Source organism: Ambystoma mexicanum, chromosome 1p, assembly GCF_040938575.1.
Source record: "Ambystoma mexicanum isolate Mex_15411 chromosome 1p, UKY_AmexF1_1, whole genome shotgun sequence".
In the NCBI taxonomy this organism is placed as follows: Eukaryota; Metazoa; Chordata; class Amphibia; order Caudata; family Ambystomatidae; genus Ambystoma; species Ambystoma mexicanum.
Genome location: NC_090921.1, coordinates 1,194,024,772 through 1,194,044,068, shown reverse-complemented (window position 1 = coordinate 1,194,044,068; position 19,297 = coordinate 1,194,024,772). Strand labels below are relative to the sequence as shown.

Genomic DNA, 19,297 nt, shown 5'->3' with positions numbered 1-19,297 from the left:
CCCTGTGGTAACCCGGTAAGTCTTTGGGGGTAGCTTGCTTACTTGTCCTTTGGTTTTCCCTTAGCTCACCTTGTTGTTCTTGTCTCCCTAGGTGTAGGCGAGCGGCCGGGAGATGCTGAATATCGCGATGGAATGCGGAGATGCAGCGAAGACCGGTGAGTTGAGCGCGGCGCCGCGAGATGCAAGGCGACGCACGTGTGACTTCTTGCTTCCAGCTCGAGTGCGTGATGGATCAAGGATTCACGTTAGGATTACTGTGATGCTCCTGTTCTAACCTCTTCTCCTTCTTTCTTCTTATTTCTAGAAGCTCCGGGCTTGAAGCGGGAGTGGCAGAAGACTGGAAGCTGCTGCAGGCACGGTGAGCGTTACGCTGCTGGATGCAGAATAACGCGAAGCACGTGTGGCTGTCCGGGCGTGGTTTAAATAGCCTAGGAAGAAGTCCCAGGTAAGTATTCTTCCACAGCCCCCACCCGAGAAAAAAGTAGTCCCTTAAGTAAATAGTCCCTCCTAAGCCCCATTTGGCTGGTGGCTTCGTGCAGCATGGTCTGCACCAGGTAAGTATGCAGCATGGTCTGCATTAGGTAAGTTTTCTGAAATGAGCCTGGCGCCCATGGAGCCAGGACTGACTTTATCCTTATGAGCCTGGCGCCATAGGCGCCAGGACTGCACCCAAACAGCCCCTAACTGGGGTTTTTGGGCATGCTCTAAATGGCATGATGCCTGCTTCCGGGGTTGCTGGGCCTGGTCTGGCTTCCCGGGGACAGGCATCATGACATCAACCATGTCCTGTCAATTCACTCATGTAGACTGTTCAACAATTCATCACCATTGCTACATATGCTGCATGCCTGAGATGCATTGGGACACGGCCTACATGCATTACCTCACCATCAACATCCTCTCCATCCACCCAATATGCCAACCACTATCACATTTCAACTAAATGTGATTCTGCACCCTGATCAGGACAGCACGGTCATTGTGATATTGTGCAGAGTGTAGTCCATGGACAATCTATGATGTAATATGTGTGCAGCAATGATGTGTGCACTGTCCAATTCACAACCCTCTGAGTGAAGGCTTCCCTGTTCTTGGCCAAAATGTGACTACACATATGACGGTTACCGTCTTGTGTGTCACATCAATGATGACACCAGGTCTCCAAGCACCCTGTGTGTGGACTCACGTGGGCGTGAGTTTACTGCTTTCTGCCTGGCACAAGGGGTATGCATTGTCAGTGCCATTCACAAGACATTGTCATATGAAGTGTCAGTTGATGACTGGCCATGGGTGAGTGCTGACAATCATTGCGTGTCACTTGACAATGTCATACAATGGCCGCAGTCATCTCATACAATGCAAAGTGGCACTGCACATTGTGTGTGTTTGCTGTTCACTATATTCGTCCTTTATTGCACTGGGAACGTTGTCATATGCATCTACTATGAATGTGCCATAATGTACCCACACTCAATGACATGCATCAATCATGCAATTCTCCTAAATTTCAATAGTCCACTGTACCAAGGTCCCTTGCCACATCGCCAAAACATGGTATTCATTGGATGCAGGCCAGCACTGAGTGGAGAGGCTAATGCCAGCACAGTCGTTCCAAGCATGGCTGTGCTCTTTTTTACATGATTCACACATGAGGCATGCCTGAGGAAGTGGAGGCTGTGTCTGTGGGAATGTGGACCCAATACATCATATCTTGAGCCGCTTTTGTCAGGCGTACTGCTAAAAGTCATTCATGGTCCGGGGGTAGTGCGTAGGTGCACCAATCATTCCCTACATATATGCCTTCAGTACAGGAGATTTCGTTGGGGCATCAGTTCCTGTCTATGAAAATCATCCTACGATGATGTGTCAGTATTCTTGACCGGGCATGCTCGGACCGAGAACTCGCACCTCCTCATCTACAAATCCCATGTCTCAAGGAACAGCAGAGCATTCATGCCACATCTAGTGGGCGATGTAACTGCCATGTCATTCCATAGCAAACAGATTACACATGTCTGGACAAGTATGCATGTCTCAAGTACACAGACAGGCCAATGTTCAAGCGAGTGTCGTCCACAATGATGTGAGGGAGAAGACATGTGTATGTCATGCATCGACTGATGAACACATACATGCTTTTCATGTCAGTGAACAGAGGATTGTTAACAGAGGATAGCACAGGGGCAAAGCACTGGTCTTGGAAGCAAGACCAAAGAGAGCAACAGAGGTTTGAATCCCAGATCCACGCTTAGAAACCGAACATAAGTATGGTATTAGGCGTGTTCTTAAAATCAATTACATAAATAAATAAGTAAAGACAGGTTCTTCTAATATGAACTGGATTTCCATATTTGAAATTCGACCATGCACATACATGACATGCAATGGAGACATGCACACTCATCGGCATTATTCATGCCCGTAACCTTTTGCATGGGCTGCATATGGACATTTCAATTGAAGAGTTGCAGACTGGCCACGTTAGCATGATGAACCACCATCAGCTACTTTTCATCATGTCATTTCTAGTGTTGCTCCTTGCATCATACAAGTCAAGTTGCATCTAAATAACGCCTGCTACACAGGGCAGTGGTAGGTGGGCAATGATGCCCTGGCACACTGGTCACACCACAGTGTGTCATGGAAGGCAGCTCTGATATGTATTATGACAAGGCATCCCTTAAGAGCAGGTAACAATACAAACATGCAACTCAGCAGGAAATGATGTGTGTGGTTGACATATATCGCATGTACATGTCATAAAAAGCCAAACGCTATTAAGATTCCTGGGCTATGTTGTACATAAATCATATTCGAATGAGAAAGCAAAAGAGACACTGTTACTGAAAGCAGAAAAAGCCTTGTCCAAATTAAAGCAGTAGAAAGAAGATTCGGAAAATTTACCATAGCACTGTGTATACAATTCTATAGGCTGAAAATTATCCCAATGCTAACTTATGGGATGGAATTTCTACCGGATTCTATGGTAAACTTCTTGAAACAGGTCGAAGCTACAATATGGCGCAAAATACTATTCTTCATACCTACGTGCATACCATTTGAGATGATTCGGTATGAGTTGGGCTTAACCTCTTTGGCCTGCATCATGAAGATTAAAAAACTTGCTCTGATGAGAAAATGTCTTACGGCAAAAAATGATTCCTTGTACTATTACATGCACGTTGATAGGAAGAGCAAATTTATGATGGCCTTAAATGAGTCATGTCTCAAAACGCTGGTAGGTGTGGATATGTCATTTCAAACATTGATAAGTAAACCATCAAAAGTAAAAGAAACAGTAAAAGCGTTTGACTGGGTAGAGAACAATATCATACTGTTGAATTCGAAATTATATGCACAAGTGGTATCTTTTTGGAAATGGTGTCCAAAGCTAGAGAATTATCTGTTAAAATACCCCTCCAAGTCGTTCAGAAACAGGATGATGCGCTTTCGTTTTAATGTCATGAACTATAACAAAATACTAGTAATAGGTTTAAATGCTATGGGATCTACTGGATGCAGATTTTGCAAAGACACAAAGATGAAAGAATCACTGTTGCATCTGTTGTTGGAATGTACCAATCTAAATGTATCAAGAATTGAATACTTCTCCAGATTTCTAAGGGATACTTTGCACGTTAACAGAGAGAAATTATGGCATGATATGCTACATGGTAGCTCAATAGCATTGAATTTGAAAGTGTTGTCATTTTTAAATACCATATGTTCACTAGAATGAACTATAGGATGGGGCAACTGCTTAGCTGGATCTTAATTAGTACTCAATAGTTCGTAAAAAAGTAGTATCTAAATGAGGAACTGTATGATCTGTAAATAATTGATACCACGAAATTATGGAATCAAGTATGAATGCTTTTATTCTATTTTAAGTGAATATCTGTTTGTATAGTGTGATTTGTTAAAGTTTTAGAGATTAGAAGCATGTGAATTTATGTGAAAAGTTTTAGTGGTTGTAAATATGCAAATATTTGTAAGCAAATATTTTGAAATTTTGTATGAAAATGTTGTAAATTGTGAAAGGTTTATATAAACCAAACAATAAAAGAATAATAATAATAATAATAATATTGCATGTACTTGATGTACAATGCAAAGACACAGGCCGCAAGAATGTGGCAATGAATGATGCATGTGGATGTTGCATTTTTTGGTGTGACACGAAGTGTGCACTGTGGGTGATGTGTGCCTTTCAGGGGTCTTGCAATTTGCACATATTTTGGGCATTGAAACCCTTCATGCAAGTGCTAGCACGGCTGTATAGACCAGAAGACAGTGATGTGTACTGTCACGCTAACATGTGCCACACATGTGGACCACACAGGAAATGCCCAGAATGCAGACCATGTGACAGAACTCTACACAGTAGAAAACATGCATTTCCCAAGGATGGCTGATAACTTCAGCCAGCTGTACTACAACACATATATGAGTAGGTCATCCATGATTGTCCACACATACGATGCACACAAATGGCATGAACCAGATGTGTACTCATAGGTCACCACGCCTCCCACGCCTTGCACCTGCTCAATGGTGATGAATTGACTTGTGGCCTCTTCAATTGGAGTCACCTGCTCCTCCTCTGCTAGCCCCCCTGCAGTGGTCAGTGCAGAGGCCAGGTTGACACTGAGCTTATGCTTGGTCCGTCTTCGTACCTTTGTGCGCATAACTGATGATACAAACCACACTCCTTAAATATTACTGTAATTACCATGAGCCATGTATGCGCGTTGCGTCCAGCATGTGGCATGTAACTTACTGCTAGGGGCCTTTACTCTGTTTTGACTGCCTCGATTGAGAGTCGCGCAACAGAGTTCTTCCTGCCTACCTGCCATTGCTTTTGCCTCATCCAGCCCTCACTGCCTCAAACACTCCATATCTGCTGCTGCCTAATTGAGTGTGAGTGCATGCTTTCTACCAACACTGTCTTGGAGTGCCAGCTGACCTGCATTTGCCTGTACTCTTTTGTTGGGCCTATGACCACCTCATTTATGATTTGGGACTTCCACCTCTCCCTGCCAACACCACCACAGCTCCACAGCACCTATCCAGGACCCAGCAAAGCCATCCCTGCCTCAGAGGGTGCCACCTCAGGACCATCAACATCTTCTGGAGAAAGTGGCACCCCACATCAGCGTGGCAGAGAATTGCCAACTTCACACCCACAGTACTTGGCATCCTGGTCGATCGGGTCCTGTGTGCTTATGATGCCCTCTCCAACCCTGCAGCACAGCTGGGACATGATGCATGTCAGCAGATCTGGAATGACATCACGGCTGCCATCAGCACAGAGGGGGTGGCTGTCACGATCCGGGCCTATCCCAAGGCTCAAGGAAGGACCTGGGCCGAGAAACTAGCTGCCTGGCCCCTTCCAAAATGGCTCCCGGGACTGGATCAGTCAACAGGATTCAACATGGCCGCTAGAGGGCCATAATACAAGTTTCCCTGATGGTCTAATGGTTCTGGGTGGGCCCAGGGCTATATAAACCCCACCCTGGGCCACACCCAGTGCTTAGCGTTCTCTCTGGCTGCCAGCGTGACGCTTGCCTGCCTCGGAGCTCCTCGTGTTGCACTACGGATCAAGACATCAAGAAACCAGCTCTGCACTACGGGTCAAGACATCCTGAAACCAGCTCTGCACTTTGTGTCAAGACCAGTTCAGCATGGACCTACGCGACATGAGGCAAGATCCATTGAAACACTTACCGGAATGCGTGCAGACCGCAGACTTCTTCCGGCTCTGTTTCCTCATTATCCGCTGCATTCTTCTCGCGCCTCTGCTCTCTGCGCACCGCAACACCTGAAAAAGACACAAAAAGGACATAAGGGTAAGCAGAGATTGTTGCAACTGATCTCATCCCACCCACCACCCGCGCATTACTTACCAAGATAGCTGGGCTCAGGAAAAGGCGCTGCAACCTCCGCGCCGATCTTTTGACATACCATGCCTGGGGGAAAAAGCCGAAAGACATTAGAACATTTAAACATTTACCTATATGGAAAGGTGTATAGAGGGTGTCGCAGCTGGACTGGACATTCCACTGACTTAGTGGAGCAACTGGTCATCCACCTTGCCTCAGTGACGGAACTTGGGTGAAATAGGACCAAACTGGTACAAGCCTAGTGAGGAAACTGGGCATTTACAAACTGGAAAGGCATTGGTGTAGACGCCAGGAGGCGCAACGCAAACCAGAAGTCTTCCAGATCACTCCTGCCTCTCTGACCACTGGGTGTTTGAACCTGCAGTGAGCAGAGGGGAGGAAGAGTTTTGGGCAACATCAGGAGGCGTTCACAGACCAGACCAGCACTCGCCGACAGACCGGACCAGGCACTCCTGCAGGGCCCCAGAGGTAAGCGTTACAGTGGCAGACTGTCCGATGAATATCATCAGGAAGAGATGGGAAGACCAGTAGACAACCGAAGTCAGAGGCAGCCCTCACCATGGAGCCCACCTTTGAGGTTTACTATGCAGGCTACCCCCTGTTGTCCCAGAACCAGCTGCAAGTCCTCAAGAGGTTTTACCTGGACATTCACTCCCAGATCTGTGAGTGGAGATGTTGTCTGGAAGCTGCTGGTGAGTACCCATGTAGGACACTGCTCTACAGTATACAGCATGTGTGTAGGTCTGAGATGCAGTCTAATTCCAATGCTGGGCATATGTGGTGGCAGACATGGTTTTTTGGCATATGCATGGGTATTTGCAGTATTTGTCTTCCGTGAATTGTTGAACTCAGGCACATGCTGAGTGAGATCATGGAGCAAGTGCAGGGATGCCTGCATGCTATGTTGTGGCCATGTGAGGGACGTTTATGATGGACACCTCCATGTGTGGCATACCTGCAAGTGAGTCCATTCTGTGAGAAACCTGAGGGTATCCTCACACCTACACCCCTTGGATTGTCTTCTCAGGTGGCCAGGGAAAGGCCATCACTTTCGGATTCTGACTCTGGTGATGGAGATGCAAGGGAGGATCACCTTGGTGGAGGGTCCTTGGGGATTGGGGAGAGGATATCCGCAGGTGAGACATGGTATCCCCCCTTTTCTGGTGACAACCAACCTTTGTATGCTGTTGTAAACCATATCCCCTCATGTTCCCTCATTCAGACCATTATACTGCTGGGACGAGGAAGAGGCAACTAAGAGTAGTGCACACTGATATTTTATTTCACCACTCTAGTACTGAGACGAGGAAGAGGCCTGAGGACTGTAATGAGGGTCAGGCAGTCCCAGTATCTATGGCAGGCAATTGGAAATAAGCATTCACGCCTGCAACTTGTTAAATGGCTGCAGGTGCATAAAAGCAGTCAGAAGCAGCAAAGGAGGGAATCAGTTGTGCCGGGGAGGGCAGCCATCCGAACTGGAGCGGGTAGAATATGGGTTGAAAAGGACACACACAGCGGAGAAGCCAGGAAGACACTGAGGCCATTGCGTGTCGCAAGAGGGCCTGGAGCTGTGCAGAGCCCATAGCCGTGTGTTTCCCGTTGGGAATGGGAAACACAAAGACGCCACCAAATGCTGCAGAGAGAACTGGAGAGCGTGACTGCTGCTTTACAGAGCTCCTCAGGTGCAAGAGAGGAGCGAGCATGAACCAAGGAGCAAAACCAGAGCACCTGGAGGAGTGGCCGCACACTGGTGAGTGACAGGGAAGATTCACTCAAGCCAGGGCACTCCAGGGGCATGGTATGGATCACAGCGAATGCTGATCTTGCTAGAATGCATGGAAAAGGGGTTCCGAGACCAAAAGTGAACTATTGAACACCAAATGAATTGCCAAGCAAGTAATGAGTTTTGAACCCTGATAATAGGTCAGATGACCAGATATGATCTATTGAACACTGAACAAGTTGACGAGCACTTAATAAGTTTTGAATGCTGAATCGAAGAAAAGGATATGAGAATATTGCACAAATGAAAAGGAAATCAATGTGCATTTTCGAATAAGATGAATTTAAAGAAACTGCATTTGCAAGCAAACTGAAAAGAGTGAAAAGTAAAACAATTTTGAATAGTGTGGAGTCAAGGTGGTAACCAGGAGAAATACCACAAAGGAACGTTTGTGAGAATCACATGTTGATAAAGGCAAGAAGCCAGTAAAGTGAACAAGAAGAATAAGTGGACTTATAACACAGATGCAGAAAGGAAACCTGTGTTATCAAGGAAGACCTATAATAAAGAATGAACTGTTGTAAAGTGCCAAGGGTTATCTGTTACGTGACCTGTGATGGTCCGACAACTGCTCCTAGACCAAGGAACCCTTCCTTGGAGTAAACCAAGAGAAGTGAAGAGACTGAAGCTGGTCGGCCGAAAGTGGTTCAAGAGTGGAAAGAAAAGACAACTAAACAAGTTGAATTAACTGTGAATTTGAAGCCTGAGACTGTGGAGCTGAAGCCTGTGGAACTGTCTACTTGGAGAAGGGAACCACAAGACCTTTTTGTCTGGAACTTTGTTTAACGTGGGGAAGGGAACCCTGAGACCATTTTGTGGAACTTTGAACTTGGGGGAGGGAACCCTGGGGCCCTTTTTTTTGGAACTGTGTTGAACGTGGGGAAGCAAAGCCTGGGGCCCTTTTGTTGGAACTGTCTTGAACTTGGAGAAGGGAGGCAAGAGCAGGCCGAAAGAAGCTCAGAATTGTAGTTTGAACACTGTTTTTTTAATTGCTGACATCCCTACATGTTGTTCAGCTTTAGTTGTGAGGTCATGTATAGGTTTTGGACACAGACAGACTTTTAAGTTGAACGTACTGACTCATACTATCTTTAGTTTATTTAGGTAGTGAAATCCCACCCTAGTATAGGGCAAGTTAGGCCTTACAACATCCTGACATTTGAGTTAATAAAGACATTTTGTTTGAACTTTGAATCTGTCTTCTGTGTCTTGCTCCATAATGCCTTCAGAATGCACACACATCTACTGAGAGTGACAAATGAGCATGGATGTCTGTATATGTGAAGTTGGTGCATTGATGTCTCGGGGACCGGGATGTGATGTGTCATCCCACTGCATATGAAGCACAGATTTGCATGTGCACATGCAAAATGTATGTGCTGGGCCATACAACATGAGCGATTCATCAACAGATATGTGTGCCGGTACATGTTGGTTGCTTGCAGGTCAGGCTGTCACGGATACATGTTGCTAACTGTAATTGGGTGGACGGGTGCCATGGTGCAGTTCCCATGCCCCTGGCTGCATGTCATACATGAGTCAGTTTTGCATTGAGACGGGTGCATTGCATGTTTTTGGTAAAGTGTTTGTGGCCACAGGACAATGTGCTGTGTTGACATGTGCGTGTGTTATGACTGTGATTCATCGTTGACACTACACTCATGTGGCAGTAGTCATGCAGATTGCATGGGCATGCCTGTGTATGGGTGCGTTGTGTGTGTGTCAGTTTCTGGTTGCCACATGCTGCATGATTGGTACTGTTAATGTAGTGTATGCCACACATGCATTGACACAGATAACTGATGTCAATGTCCTTTGTCCTTGCAATGGAGCTGAAGGTCAGGGACCCAGCCAACAGACCCAAGCGCACACCCCGGCCAGCCGCAATTGACATCTCATCTTCTGAGGGAGAGTTAGCTGGAGGAGCACCAGTTCCATCAGGTGGAGCTGCTAGGGGTAAGTCCCTGGAGGTGGGTTTTGGTGGGGGACTCCTCAGTGACTGTGGGCCAGGGTACGTGAACAGAGGGGCCATTGAAGGGATGAGGACTCTCTGGAGTCATCTAGTGAGATAGAGGTGGTGGTAGTGGAGGAGTCAACTGATGGTCAGTACACAGGGTCTGGTGGGGGCATCCAGGAAGGTGTTCAGGCTGCGCCCCTGGGCCATGGAAGTGAGGATGAGCAGTGCACCATGGAGGAAGCTGCACAACCTCCTGTCCCTGGTCCATCTGCTGCAGCAGTGACCACCTTCCTGGATTCCTTCACCCAGACCGAGCCACCCCTTGTGCCAAAGGAGACCACTCAAGAATTGGTGCAAGACCTGCTGGCTGGACTGGTGAGGTGCTGGCTCAGCATCACCAGTTGATGCCCCAATACATGGGCCAGCTGGCAAGAGCTCTGCTCTTGGGTGGCACATTCACTCCCCCCCCCCCTCCACTTCCCCCTCTGTGCCCCTGTCGTCCTCCAGGGATCCTTGTTTGCTGCATTCCATCACGGCCCTTATACACCAATCCCACCAACACGTCCTGGTCTGGTGCTGAGTACGTCCCTGCCTCTGGTGGAAGTCCCACATGTGGCAGATGAGGTGGTCACTGTGCCTGCCCAGGCACCAACACAGGGACAGGCAATGGTCAGACAGCTGGCACTTCAGGATAGTGCTGAAACTGTGCCCCCCATATGTGTCATGTAGACAGCGGGGGTACCTGCGCAGATTGCACTAAGCCATGCGGCAGCAGCAGATAAGGAGTGTGCGGAGACACTCCATGTATGGCCAATCTACACCGAGGATGCAACTGAGGCAGGACATGTTGGCATTTGGCAAGAGGTGAGGAGGCTGGTCAATTTACCATAGGCAGCTGATGGCAGAGAGGCAGCGGGCTAGGGAGGTGAGGATTGCAAGGGCCAGGGCAGATGTGTTTTAGAGGGGGTTTGGGGTGTGCTGCCATCCTGGAGGCAGCTTGCAGAGAGTCTGCAAGACCTCAAGGAAAGAACAGAGGCCCGCCTACAGGAAAATTATGATGAATGGGACTCTGCCTATGAGGACACACTATACATAGTTTTTAGTGTTACGTTTCATTTTGTATTTTGTTTATGTTTCATCCCTGGACATTTCACCCTTATCCATGTTTTGTTTTTGTTGTGTGCATTTCGGAATTCAGATTTATGTTTCATGATCACACACTTGTTGCAGTCTCATTTTGGCTCCGTGCAAAATCACTTTTACCATGTTTTTGTAATGGATTTCAACTTTGACTGTCACGTGGGTTGGGGACTCATTGTGTATGTGTGGACTGCACTCATCACTTGTGCACTCGATCTTCGGTAGCTGTATCCATCCCAAGGCATGGCGCTCCACCCACACATGTCTGCAATCACCCACAACTTGCTCTCACTTCATGCTGCACATCAGCCACTGACATCCAGGATGCTCTCTTTTTTATTGTGTAGTCTGCCTGTGCACTTTCTCCATCTCCTTGACTCACACACTCTCAAACAGCCTTAACATCACCTAGACACATGCCAGTTGGCCTTGTGTCACTTGCAGGGACTTTGACACCCCTGACTGCCTACCTCACTGCCTTCCATGATTCCTTTGTACGGCTACTATGCAGGCACACATTACATGTGACTCAGTACAATCTGTTATGTGTCAAACGTGGGGCCTCCACGGGTATTCACCTACAGCGCCTTGAGTCCATTGCAATGACACATGGGCTGGAACATACATTCATTGCATTTCGTATAATTAGTATGTCACATGTACCTGGTGTGGTCACAGTGTTGCTGGTGCAACGTTATGCTGTCCTGTTGATGTGCAACTGAGTATGATGTACCAGGGAGTCCTGTGATGAGCTCCTGACATGGATTCTGCAGCAGTGAACCCAGTTGTTCAGACTGGAGGGGGATGTGTGGCCAGTGTATTTCATGTTTGCTACAGGCTGGTGTCATTGAGGTGCGTTGTTCGTCAACATTGAATGGGTAGGTAGGTCGTTCAGCAGGGCCAGCCTGGGGGTACTGGCAGATCTCAGAGGATGAGGGGAAGGGGGTGTACTGTCAGGGGGCTGCCTGTGGGGTAGTGGTGGAGTTGAGGGGGGCTGGTGGTTGCCGTCAGGACATGAAGGGGCTGCCTGGGGGGTAGTGGCGGAGGTGAGGGGGCTGGTGGGTGCTGTGCCCCCATAATTTACAGGGGACCTCACGCAGTTTCGCAGGGGTGCAGCCATTTCTTATGGGGGACCTTGCAAAGTTCTGCTGGGTTGCAGCCATTGCTTACAGGGAGACCTCCCACAGTTTCACTGGGGTGCTCTCGTACCTTATGAGGAATCTCGCACAGTTTTGCTGGGGTGCAGCAGTTGCTTACGGGGGACTTCCCAAAGTTAAAATTACATACGGGGGTCTGGTGTCGTGCAACTGCAACCCCAAGATATTCAATCTCTGTTTGGGACCAGGTGAACCCTCAGAGATCCGGGGGGGGGTGATATCAGTTAGGGGGAACAGAACGGATTTGCAACAGTTTACCTTGAGACCAGACAACTCGCCAAAGAGTATAACGTTGTCAAGTATTGGGGCCAGATTATATTCTTTAGAGCGGATGAAAAGTAACACGTCATCTGCATAGAGAGAAATGATCTCGGGAGACCCCACAGTCTTATTCCCCTGTGTGCATGCTGTTGGTGTATCCGATATGCCAAGGGTTCTATGGCTAATGCGAATATTAGAGGCAAGAAGTGGCAACCCTGTCTAGTGCCTCTAGCTATTTCAAATTGGCTAGAGCAACGCTCTTCAGTGCGGACCCTGGCGACAGGAGAGGTATACAACCCAGGATAGAAAAAGGGTACCAAAATTACATTTCTCCAAGACCAGCCACTGGAACCTCAAGACACTGAGTCAAAAGCTTTCTGCATATCTAAGGTGGCTACCACGTCCTGTGCGTCGGGGGTCCATTCAGGCGAGTATGTTAAACAGCCGACGCAAGTTGAGACGAGTGGAACGCCCTGGGAGGAAACCCAACTGATCCGGGTGGACAACGAATGACATATATGGTGCCAGCCAGGTGGCCAATACCTTGGCATATATTTTTACATCCCAATTGATGAGGGAGAGAGGCTGGTACGAACCACATTGCGTGGCCGGCTTGCCCAGTTTGAGTAGTACCGAGATAACTGCTTCTCAAAGGGAGAGGGGAGCATGCCGAACCTACAAGACTCCTCCCACACAGCCATCAATCGGGGAACCAGGCTTGTCTTATAGCATTTATAAAATTTGGTGGAGAGCCCATCAGTGCTGGGCGCCTTCCCTGAGGATAATGCATCTATCGCATTGGATAGCTCACCAGGCGAAATCGGGTGGTCCAGGGTGTCCCTAGTCTCTGCGGACAGTATCGAGAGCGGCAGGCTCTCTAAGAAGGTTTCAATATCTACCGTGGCGGCAGTGTCCGTTTTGGAATAAAGTGTTTCATAAAAGGGGCGGAACTCATTGTTGATTTCCCAAGATGAGAGTGCCAGGGTACCATCTGCCCTTTCAATAGCCGCAATATGGGGGGTTCCCCTTTCCTGATGGATCAGCCTAACCAGGAGATGTCCAGGGCACCCCCATCCCCATGTCTCTGAGTGGTCTGGGGGTCATCGAGGAACCTCTGCTCTCAGTCAGCCTGGGTTCGGAAGGGGTCCAGTGCTGTATCAATCTCACTGAGTGTGACAGTAGATGGGGATGAGGTGTATTGGGTTTCGAGACTGGCGAGCAGGGACTCACTCTCCACAATAGCCATCTGGATTGTCTTAAGGATCCCTGCCTCTTTGGCCAGTGTGATACCCAGATGTAAACTTTAAATGTCTCCCAGAGCGTGGCCTGAGGCTCCACTGACCCGGTGTTAAGTAGAAAAAATGTGTCGATACTGGACCCTAGTTCAGCTTCAAATACCAAATCTAACAAGGCCTGTGGCTTCTATCTCCACAAGCGCATCTCTCCGCTATCCTCACCCCATTTCAATGAAATAGTTACCGGGGAGTGATCCGAAAATTGTCTGGGCAGGATAGTCCTCTGGACAATAGTTCTCATGAGTATGTTGGAGCCTAGCCATCTGTCGATACATGAATGAGAGTCATGTACCGAGGAGTACAAAGAAAAAGGTCAAGAGTCACGGTGCGTCAGTCTCCATGCATCAACCACACTCAGCCGAGATTGCACTTCGATAATGGTTTTGGCAACTTTAGAGAGCTGGTGAACCCTACTTGCAGAGTAAGCCCCATGAAGTAGAAACACAAAACGAATTTGCGGTCTTCCTCCCTCATCCGAGAACCCAGGCGTTTTGAATTCTGCATTCAATCTGAAGAGTAGACTCTGAAGAGGATGCCAGCTAGTGGCTGAGGGAATCTGCAACGGGTGCTGCGTCAGCATGACTGAGCCCGGTGGAAAGTAGGCGAGACAGTGGCGTGACCTCCAGTAGGAGGTGCACCGTGTGGTCGCCTAACAGTGCCGAGACTGCAAGGATCCACACTACCTTGCTGATCTCCTGTCTGACACTGCACTGGTTACCTGGCTGCCCTCTGAACAATGGGCCCAAGTCCCTGCCCTCCAAGTTGCACACCTGCACTGCCTCCTGGCAACCCTGCACTTGGGGCTGTATCTGCAACCCTACAATCCCCCTACCTGCACCTATCTAACACTTGTTTTCTGCACTTAACCCTGCATTGCCACCTGCTTGCCGCACTTCTTTTTTCAATGTTTGATCCCATGGTCCTCATTACGACCCTGGCGGTACAGGATAAACGGCGCCGTAAAAGATGCCGGTGCCGTTTACCCCGTACCGCCTCATCATGAGGTCCCCTCGCGGGACCCAGGAAACAACGCCTGGTCAAACCAGGCGTGCTTAACGGGTCCCGCGAGGGGAAGAGGGAGCAAACAACGGGCCAACTCGTAATGGCCCGTTGTTTGCTCCCTCTCCCATTCCCATTCAGCCCTATGGGGGTTGAAATGGGAATGGGGAAGGACCGGGTCCGGGTCCTTGGAGGGAGGAATTACCGGGCCTTCCGAACTCGGAATGGCCCGGTAATTCTTCATTCTGAGGACCCGGACACGATTTCGGCAGCAGCCATGCCGCCAATAGCGGCATGGCCACCGCCGAACTCGTAATGAGGGCCCCATGTCTTGCACTTGCCTCCCTCACCTTCCCCGGGCACTTCTCCCTTCCCTCTCCCCCGCACTTGCGCATTCTCAATGTCACTGGGCCTAGTAATATGGCTGCTGTACCCCCTGTTCGCCCCCGCCTTGAAACACTTGTGTATAGGCACGCTTAAATAAAATTTCATATCGTATCATGATAGGAGCGTGATAGAGTATGCAATGACCAGTATGCAATGACCAGTTTGTAATGACGGCTATGTAAAGAACAGTTCTCGTTCATACATTAAATGTACCATGATTGTCCACTTTTTAAAGCAAATTAATCTGAACAAAAATGTCTCTCAACTTTTATGAAAAATGAGTGTTCGACTTGAGTTAATATGTAACCATATGTGTATTATTCACAGGTTGGTGACATTGTCTGGCTTACAAGTTGTACTCAAAGGTGCCACTGTGACTTGCCCGGCACGCTCCAATGTGTTCCTGCCACCTGTAACCCGGGCCAGCATTGTGCAGTGCAGAATGGAAGGCTAGGCTGCTTCAGTGATTGGACCTACTGCGCAGTGACTGGCGATCCACACTACCTTACCTTCGATGGCGCCATAGTCCACTTCCAGGGCACCTGTGCTTATGAGGTTGCACACACCTGCCTGGAGTCCTCCAATTTTTCTTTCTGGGTCAAGGCTGAGAACAGAAACCGCAGGAGCCCCAAAGTATCCTTTGTATATCGCGTACAAGTCAGGCTGAGGAGCAAAGATTCTGAGATCAATGTGACTTTAGGCGGGTTTAGAGATGCACAGGTGAGCTGCAAAATCAATATCACTACTAATATTGAGACCAGTTCACATATACCGAACATTCATTATGTCCTTTTAATCACACATGCTGAACCATACCTTTGATGCATTCAGCTCTTAGTTATCTTCGGCAATGGAGCTCCAATTACCGTAGATGTATACACAGAGATAACCTCTCATTCCCCCTGGTGGAACCACTTATAGAATCAACTGAACCATAACCAAGCATTTTTTTATTAATACAACTATTTGCATACCAGTAGGTCCTGTAATGCAATGTAGATGGGTCTTCTAAAGCGTGGTTTCTGGCATTTTGATGGCTTGTTGCTGAAGGGGCATGCAAGAGAGGAAAAGAGGGCTAATGGCGCCAGAGTGAGAGGTAAGGTGACCATATGGGCATGTTGGCGCAAGTGGATTTGGAAGTGCCTGCTGCCCGTGAGCTGGTGAGAAGCTAGGTGAATAACCCTAGGACAAGTGGGCCCTGGTTGTTTTGCTCTGGATTGTACTAACTTGATTTGCCCTATGATCATGGGTACCTATGGGGATGCAAAGTGGTGGGATGATAATAATGTGATGGGTGTCACCCTATTGTTAAGGTGAAACCTGTTTGCATTGCATTTTCCCAAAATTCTACTGACAATGGGCGTCATTACGAGGTTGGAGGTTGCCATGGCGCTATTAGCGCCATGGCTGCCTCCAAATCCTCACCGTCTCCGCCCTGGTGAATGGAGCTATTACCGCCCCATTCCAAGGTTGGCGGGGCGGTAATCCCCCATTCACCAGGGCCCTTCCCCATTTCCCATTTGAGCCCCCATAGGGCTCAATGGGAATGGGGAAGGCGCTAATAACGGTACCGCAAATTGCGGTACCATTATTAGCTCTAAGGTCCCTTTGGGGGTCCTGTCCTTAACACCTGGTAAAACCAGGCGTTAAGGGAGGACCCGCAAAGGGAACTCACAGTAGGGCGTTAAGTGATTACCGGTACCGGTGCCCTTACCGGTACCGGTAATCCCTTACCACCCAGGTCGTAATTAGGCCTAATACCTTTTGAATCGCTGACAGATTTGGATGAAATTTGCTAAACAGATTGGCCCTCATCAGGAGGTTGGAGGTAACCATGCCGCTTTTAGTGGTATGGTTGCCTCCTTACCACAATCCGGGCACGGGTCCCTCAAATGAGGATTTACCGGGCCATCGCAACCTTGGCGGACCCGGTAATTCCCCGTCCGAGGGCCCTGGACCCAGTCCATCCCCATTCGATCCCCTATAGGGCTCAATGGGAATGGGGATGTAGCTAAAAACGGGCCCGTTAATGACGGGCCCGTTGTTAGCTCCCTGGTGTCCTCGCGGGACCCGGTATGGACACCTGGTTTTTCCAGGCGCCCATTGCGGGTCCTGCGAGGAGACCTCGTGGTAGGGCGGAATGGGTTTACTCTCACTGGCACCTTTACAGGACCGGTAAACCCATTCCGCCAACCTTATGATGAGGGCCATTGTCTGGCACAGGCCCCGGTAAACTGTACAATTTAGGGGAAATGTGTTAAACAATACAAACATTATTGAGAAAACAAAAAAGCCTCTTTTCACCCTACTCCTATTAACTTTCTCATAGAGAAAAGACTGCTTCCATTGAATGCCCTTAGCGTGAAAACTGCTGGATGCCTTGGTCTGGCACCAAATGAGAAACAATTTGGGCACAAATCTTCGTACAAATCTTCGCAAATATTGATTTAATGTTCTGGTGTAAATTAGTTCAGCATTTTCTTTTTTAAATGTGGTGGCCTGATCCAAAAACACGTTTATATTTCTCCCGTGGTGCCTTGCGGCAGTGAGGCTATTCAGAAACACGTTCCTTGCTCGATTTGGAGGGGCAAGGGGTGATTTCACATTAGGTTAGAGGTGGGGAGAGGAAAGAGGACCTCATGTATGGGTAGAGGGTTTGGGGTGGCATGGACAACCCGTTTAGTGGCAGAACATGTTTGTCTTAATGCAATAATCCCTCATGATTTCAACAGTATTTCCATGGAAATGTCACAAGAAATGCTGGAAAAGGGAATGCATCACAGATACCAATGAGTAAAAGGGGACAATACGAGGACGTCAGAGAGGTGAAAGAGGTTTTGGACAGAGTGGGGCAGATGGGGGGACCTAGAACGGAGGAGGGACCTACAGTGAGAGTGGCAATGGGGATGGGGAGATACTTAAATTATGTAGCATTTTCCGATGTCTTATGTAATCGGCAGCCGATGCATTACCGTGGGACTGCATCCAGGTAACCGTGGTATGTTACCACAGAAATGTCCAAGTGGGAACAACCACAGAAATTAAAGGAGGGGGAAAAAAGGGAGCATGTGCCAATGGTCAGTGGCCCATGCACTACTGGTTGTGTTAGTGCGGCAGAGACAGTACCATGGCCAGTGTGAACTCATCATTTATTAGGAGGGAACCTGAGCCTCGACTATAGGCCAGTCCCACCATCCACGGCCCTGGAGAATGTGCAGCATAAAAAACCCTTGGAATTCAGTGAACTAACTTTAGTTTAAACAGAGTTAAGATGATACATTCAAGGCATCAATACCCAGGCAACTTGGCGAGTGTGGGAAGTGACAACCATCTTAACTCAGAGTCCCACTCCATTGCTCAGCACAAGAACACATATATGGGATCAATACCGAGATCAAAAATGACATCATGGGGCACATTTACTAGGGGGACTCAAAGTGAAGGTGGGCATCTACCACACACACTGAATTTTCTGTGATTTGTTTGCGATGGGCTACTGTTGCTCGTGTGAGTATTGAATGGGCCGGTAATGGAGAAATACAACATGATGGGAGAAAAAGAGCAAAGTAGACTAAGCTGGCTTATGAAAAAATCTGTCAGGTCCAAATCCACATGTTTAAATAGGAAGAATGATCTTAGGCTGTGAGGAGAAAAGGCGTAAAAGGTTGAGCAGTGGAAAGAGATTTTACAGATTGGATACTCCCAATTTTTTGTTATCGGGGCATCAGATCTGTACTATTGGAGACTGTTTAATCACGCTGAGGAACAACAGACCAACTATCCCTCTCTTTTGGGGAAAACCTTTCAGTAAATCATCGTATGTATCTGTTTATTTGCTAAACAGATAGGCCAGCACATTGTAAAGATACACCATTTCTCAATATCCAATAAACATACGTAGTTATTTTATCTTTCTCTTTCCTTTTTATAGAAAAACAGCTAAAAAAACATGTGGTCACTTATATCAAAACCATAAATCATAAAGAACACACATTCCACTAGAAAAGTTAGTGAGTTATCACATCATAACAAACATTTTTTTTTTGTAAACCTATTTTTTAACATAAAACAATAATTTTCAAACAATTCCTTTGAAAAACCTGTGGATAGAATTGTAAAAGGTTGGGGATATGGACCAATAGATCATACAGTCTAGTACTTGTTTATATGTACACACAGTGTGAGGGAGTTTTATGTAGTTAGTGTTTGATGTTTTTAGGCTTCCCTTAGCTTTCTGATCTAATCAGTAGTTATGGCCAACAATACAGTTCATTTTGAGCAACCTGTAACTCAGTGTTGCAGATAGAGATAGGGAAAACAGATAGATAGGTGTTTTCCTTTCAAGTCGACATATGTTTCGGCCACTCGAGCACATACTGCACAATCTCGTGTGCTGTCGGTCTACTTAGTGTTAG

The 19,297-nt window shown here is 47.8% G+C and overlaps 1 protein-coding gene across 2 annotated transcripts in view; it reads left to right on the top strand.

The window, feature by feature from the left end:
• Window positions 1-19,297, top strand: part of LOC138451498 (alpha-tectorin-like) — a 1,155,342-nt gene that overhangs the window by 943,598 nt on the left and 192,447 nt on the right. For both annotated transcript variants that reach the window (XM_069604914.1, XM_069604913.1), the window contains one exon: window positions 15,210-15,602. In XM_069604914.1, the coding sequence (XP_069461015.1) occupies window positions 15,210-15,602 (393 nt within the window). The remainder of the gene's footprint in view (window positions 1-15,209; window positions 15,603-19,297) is intronic.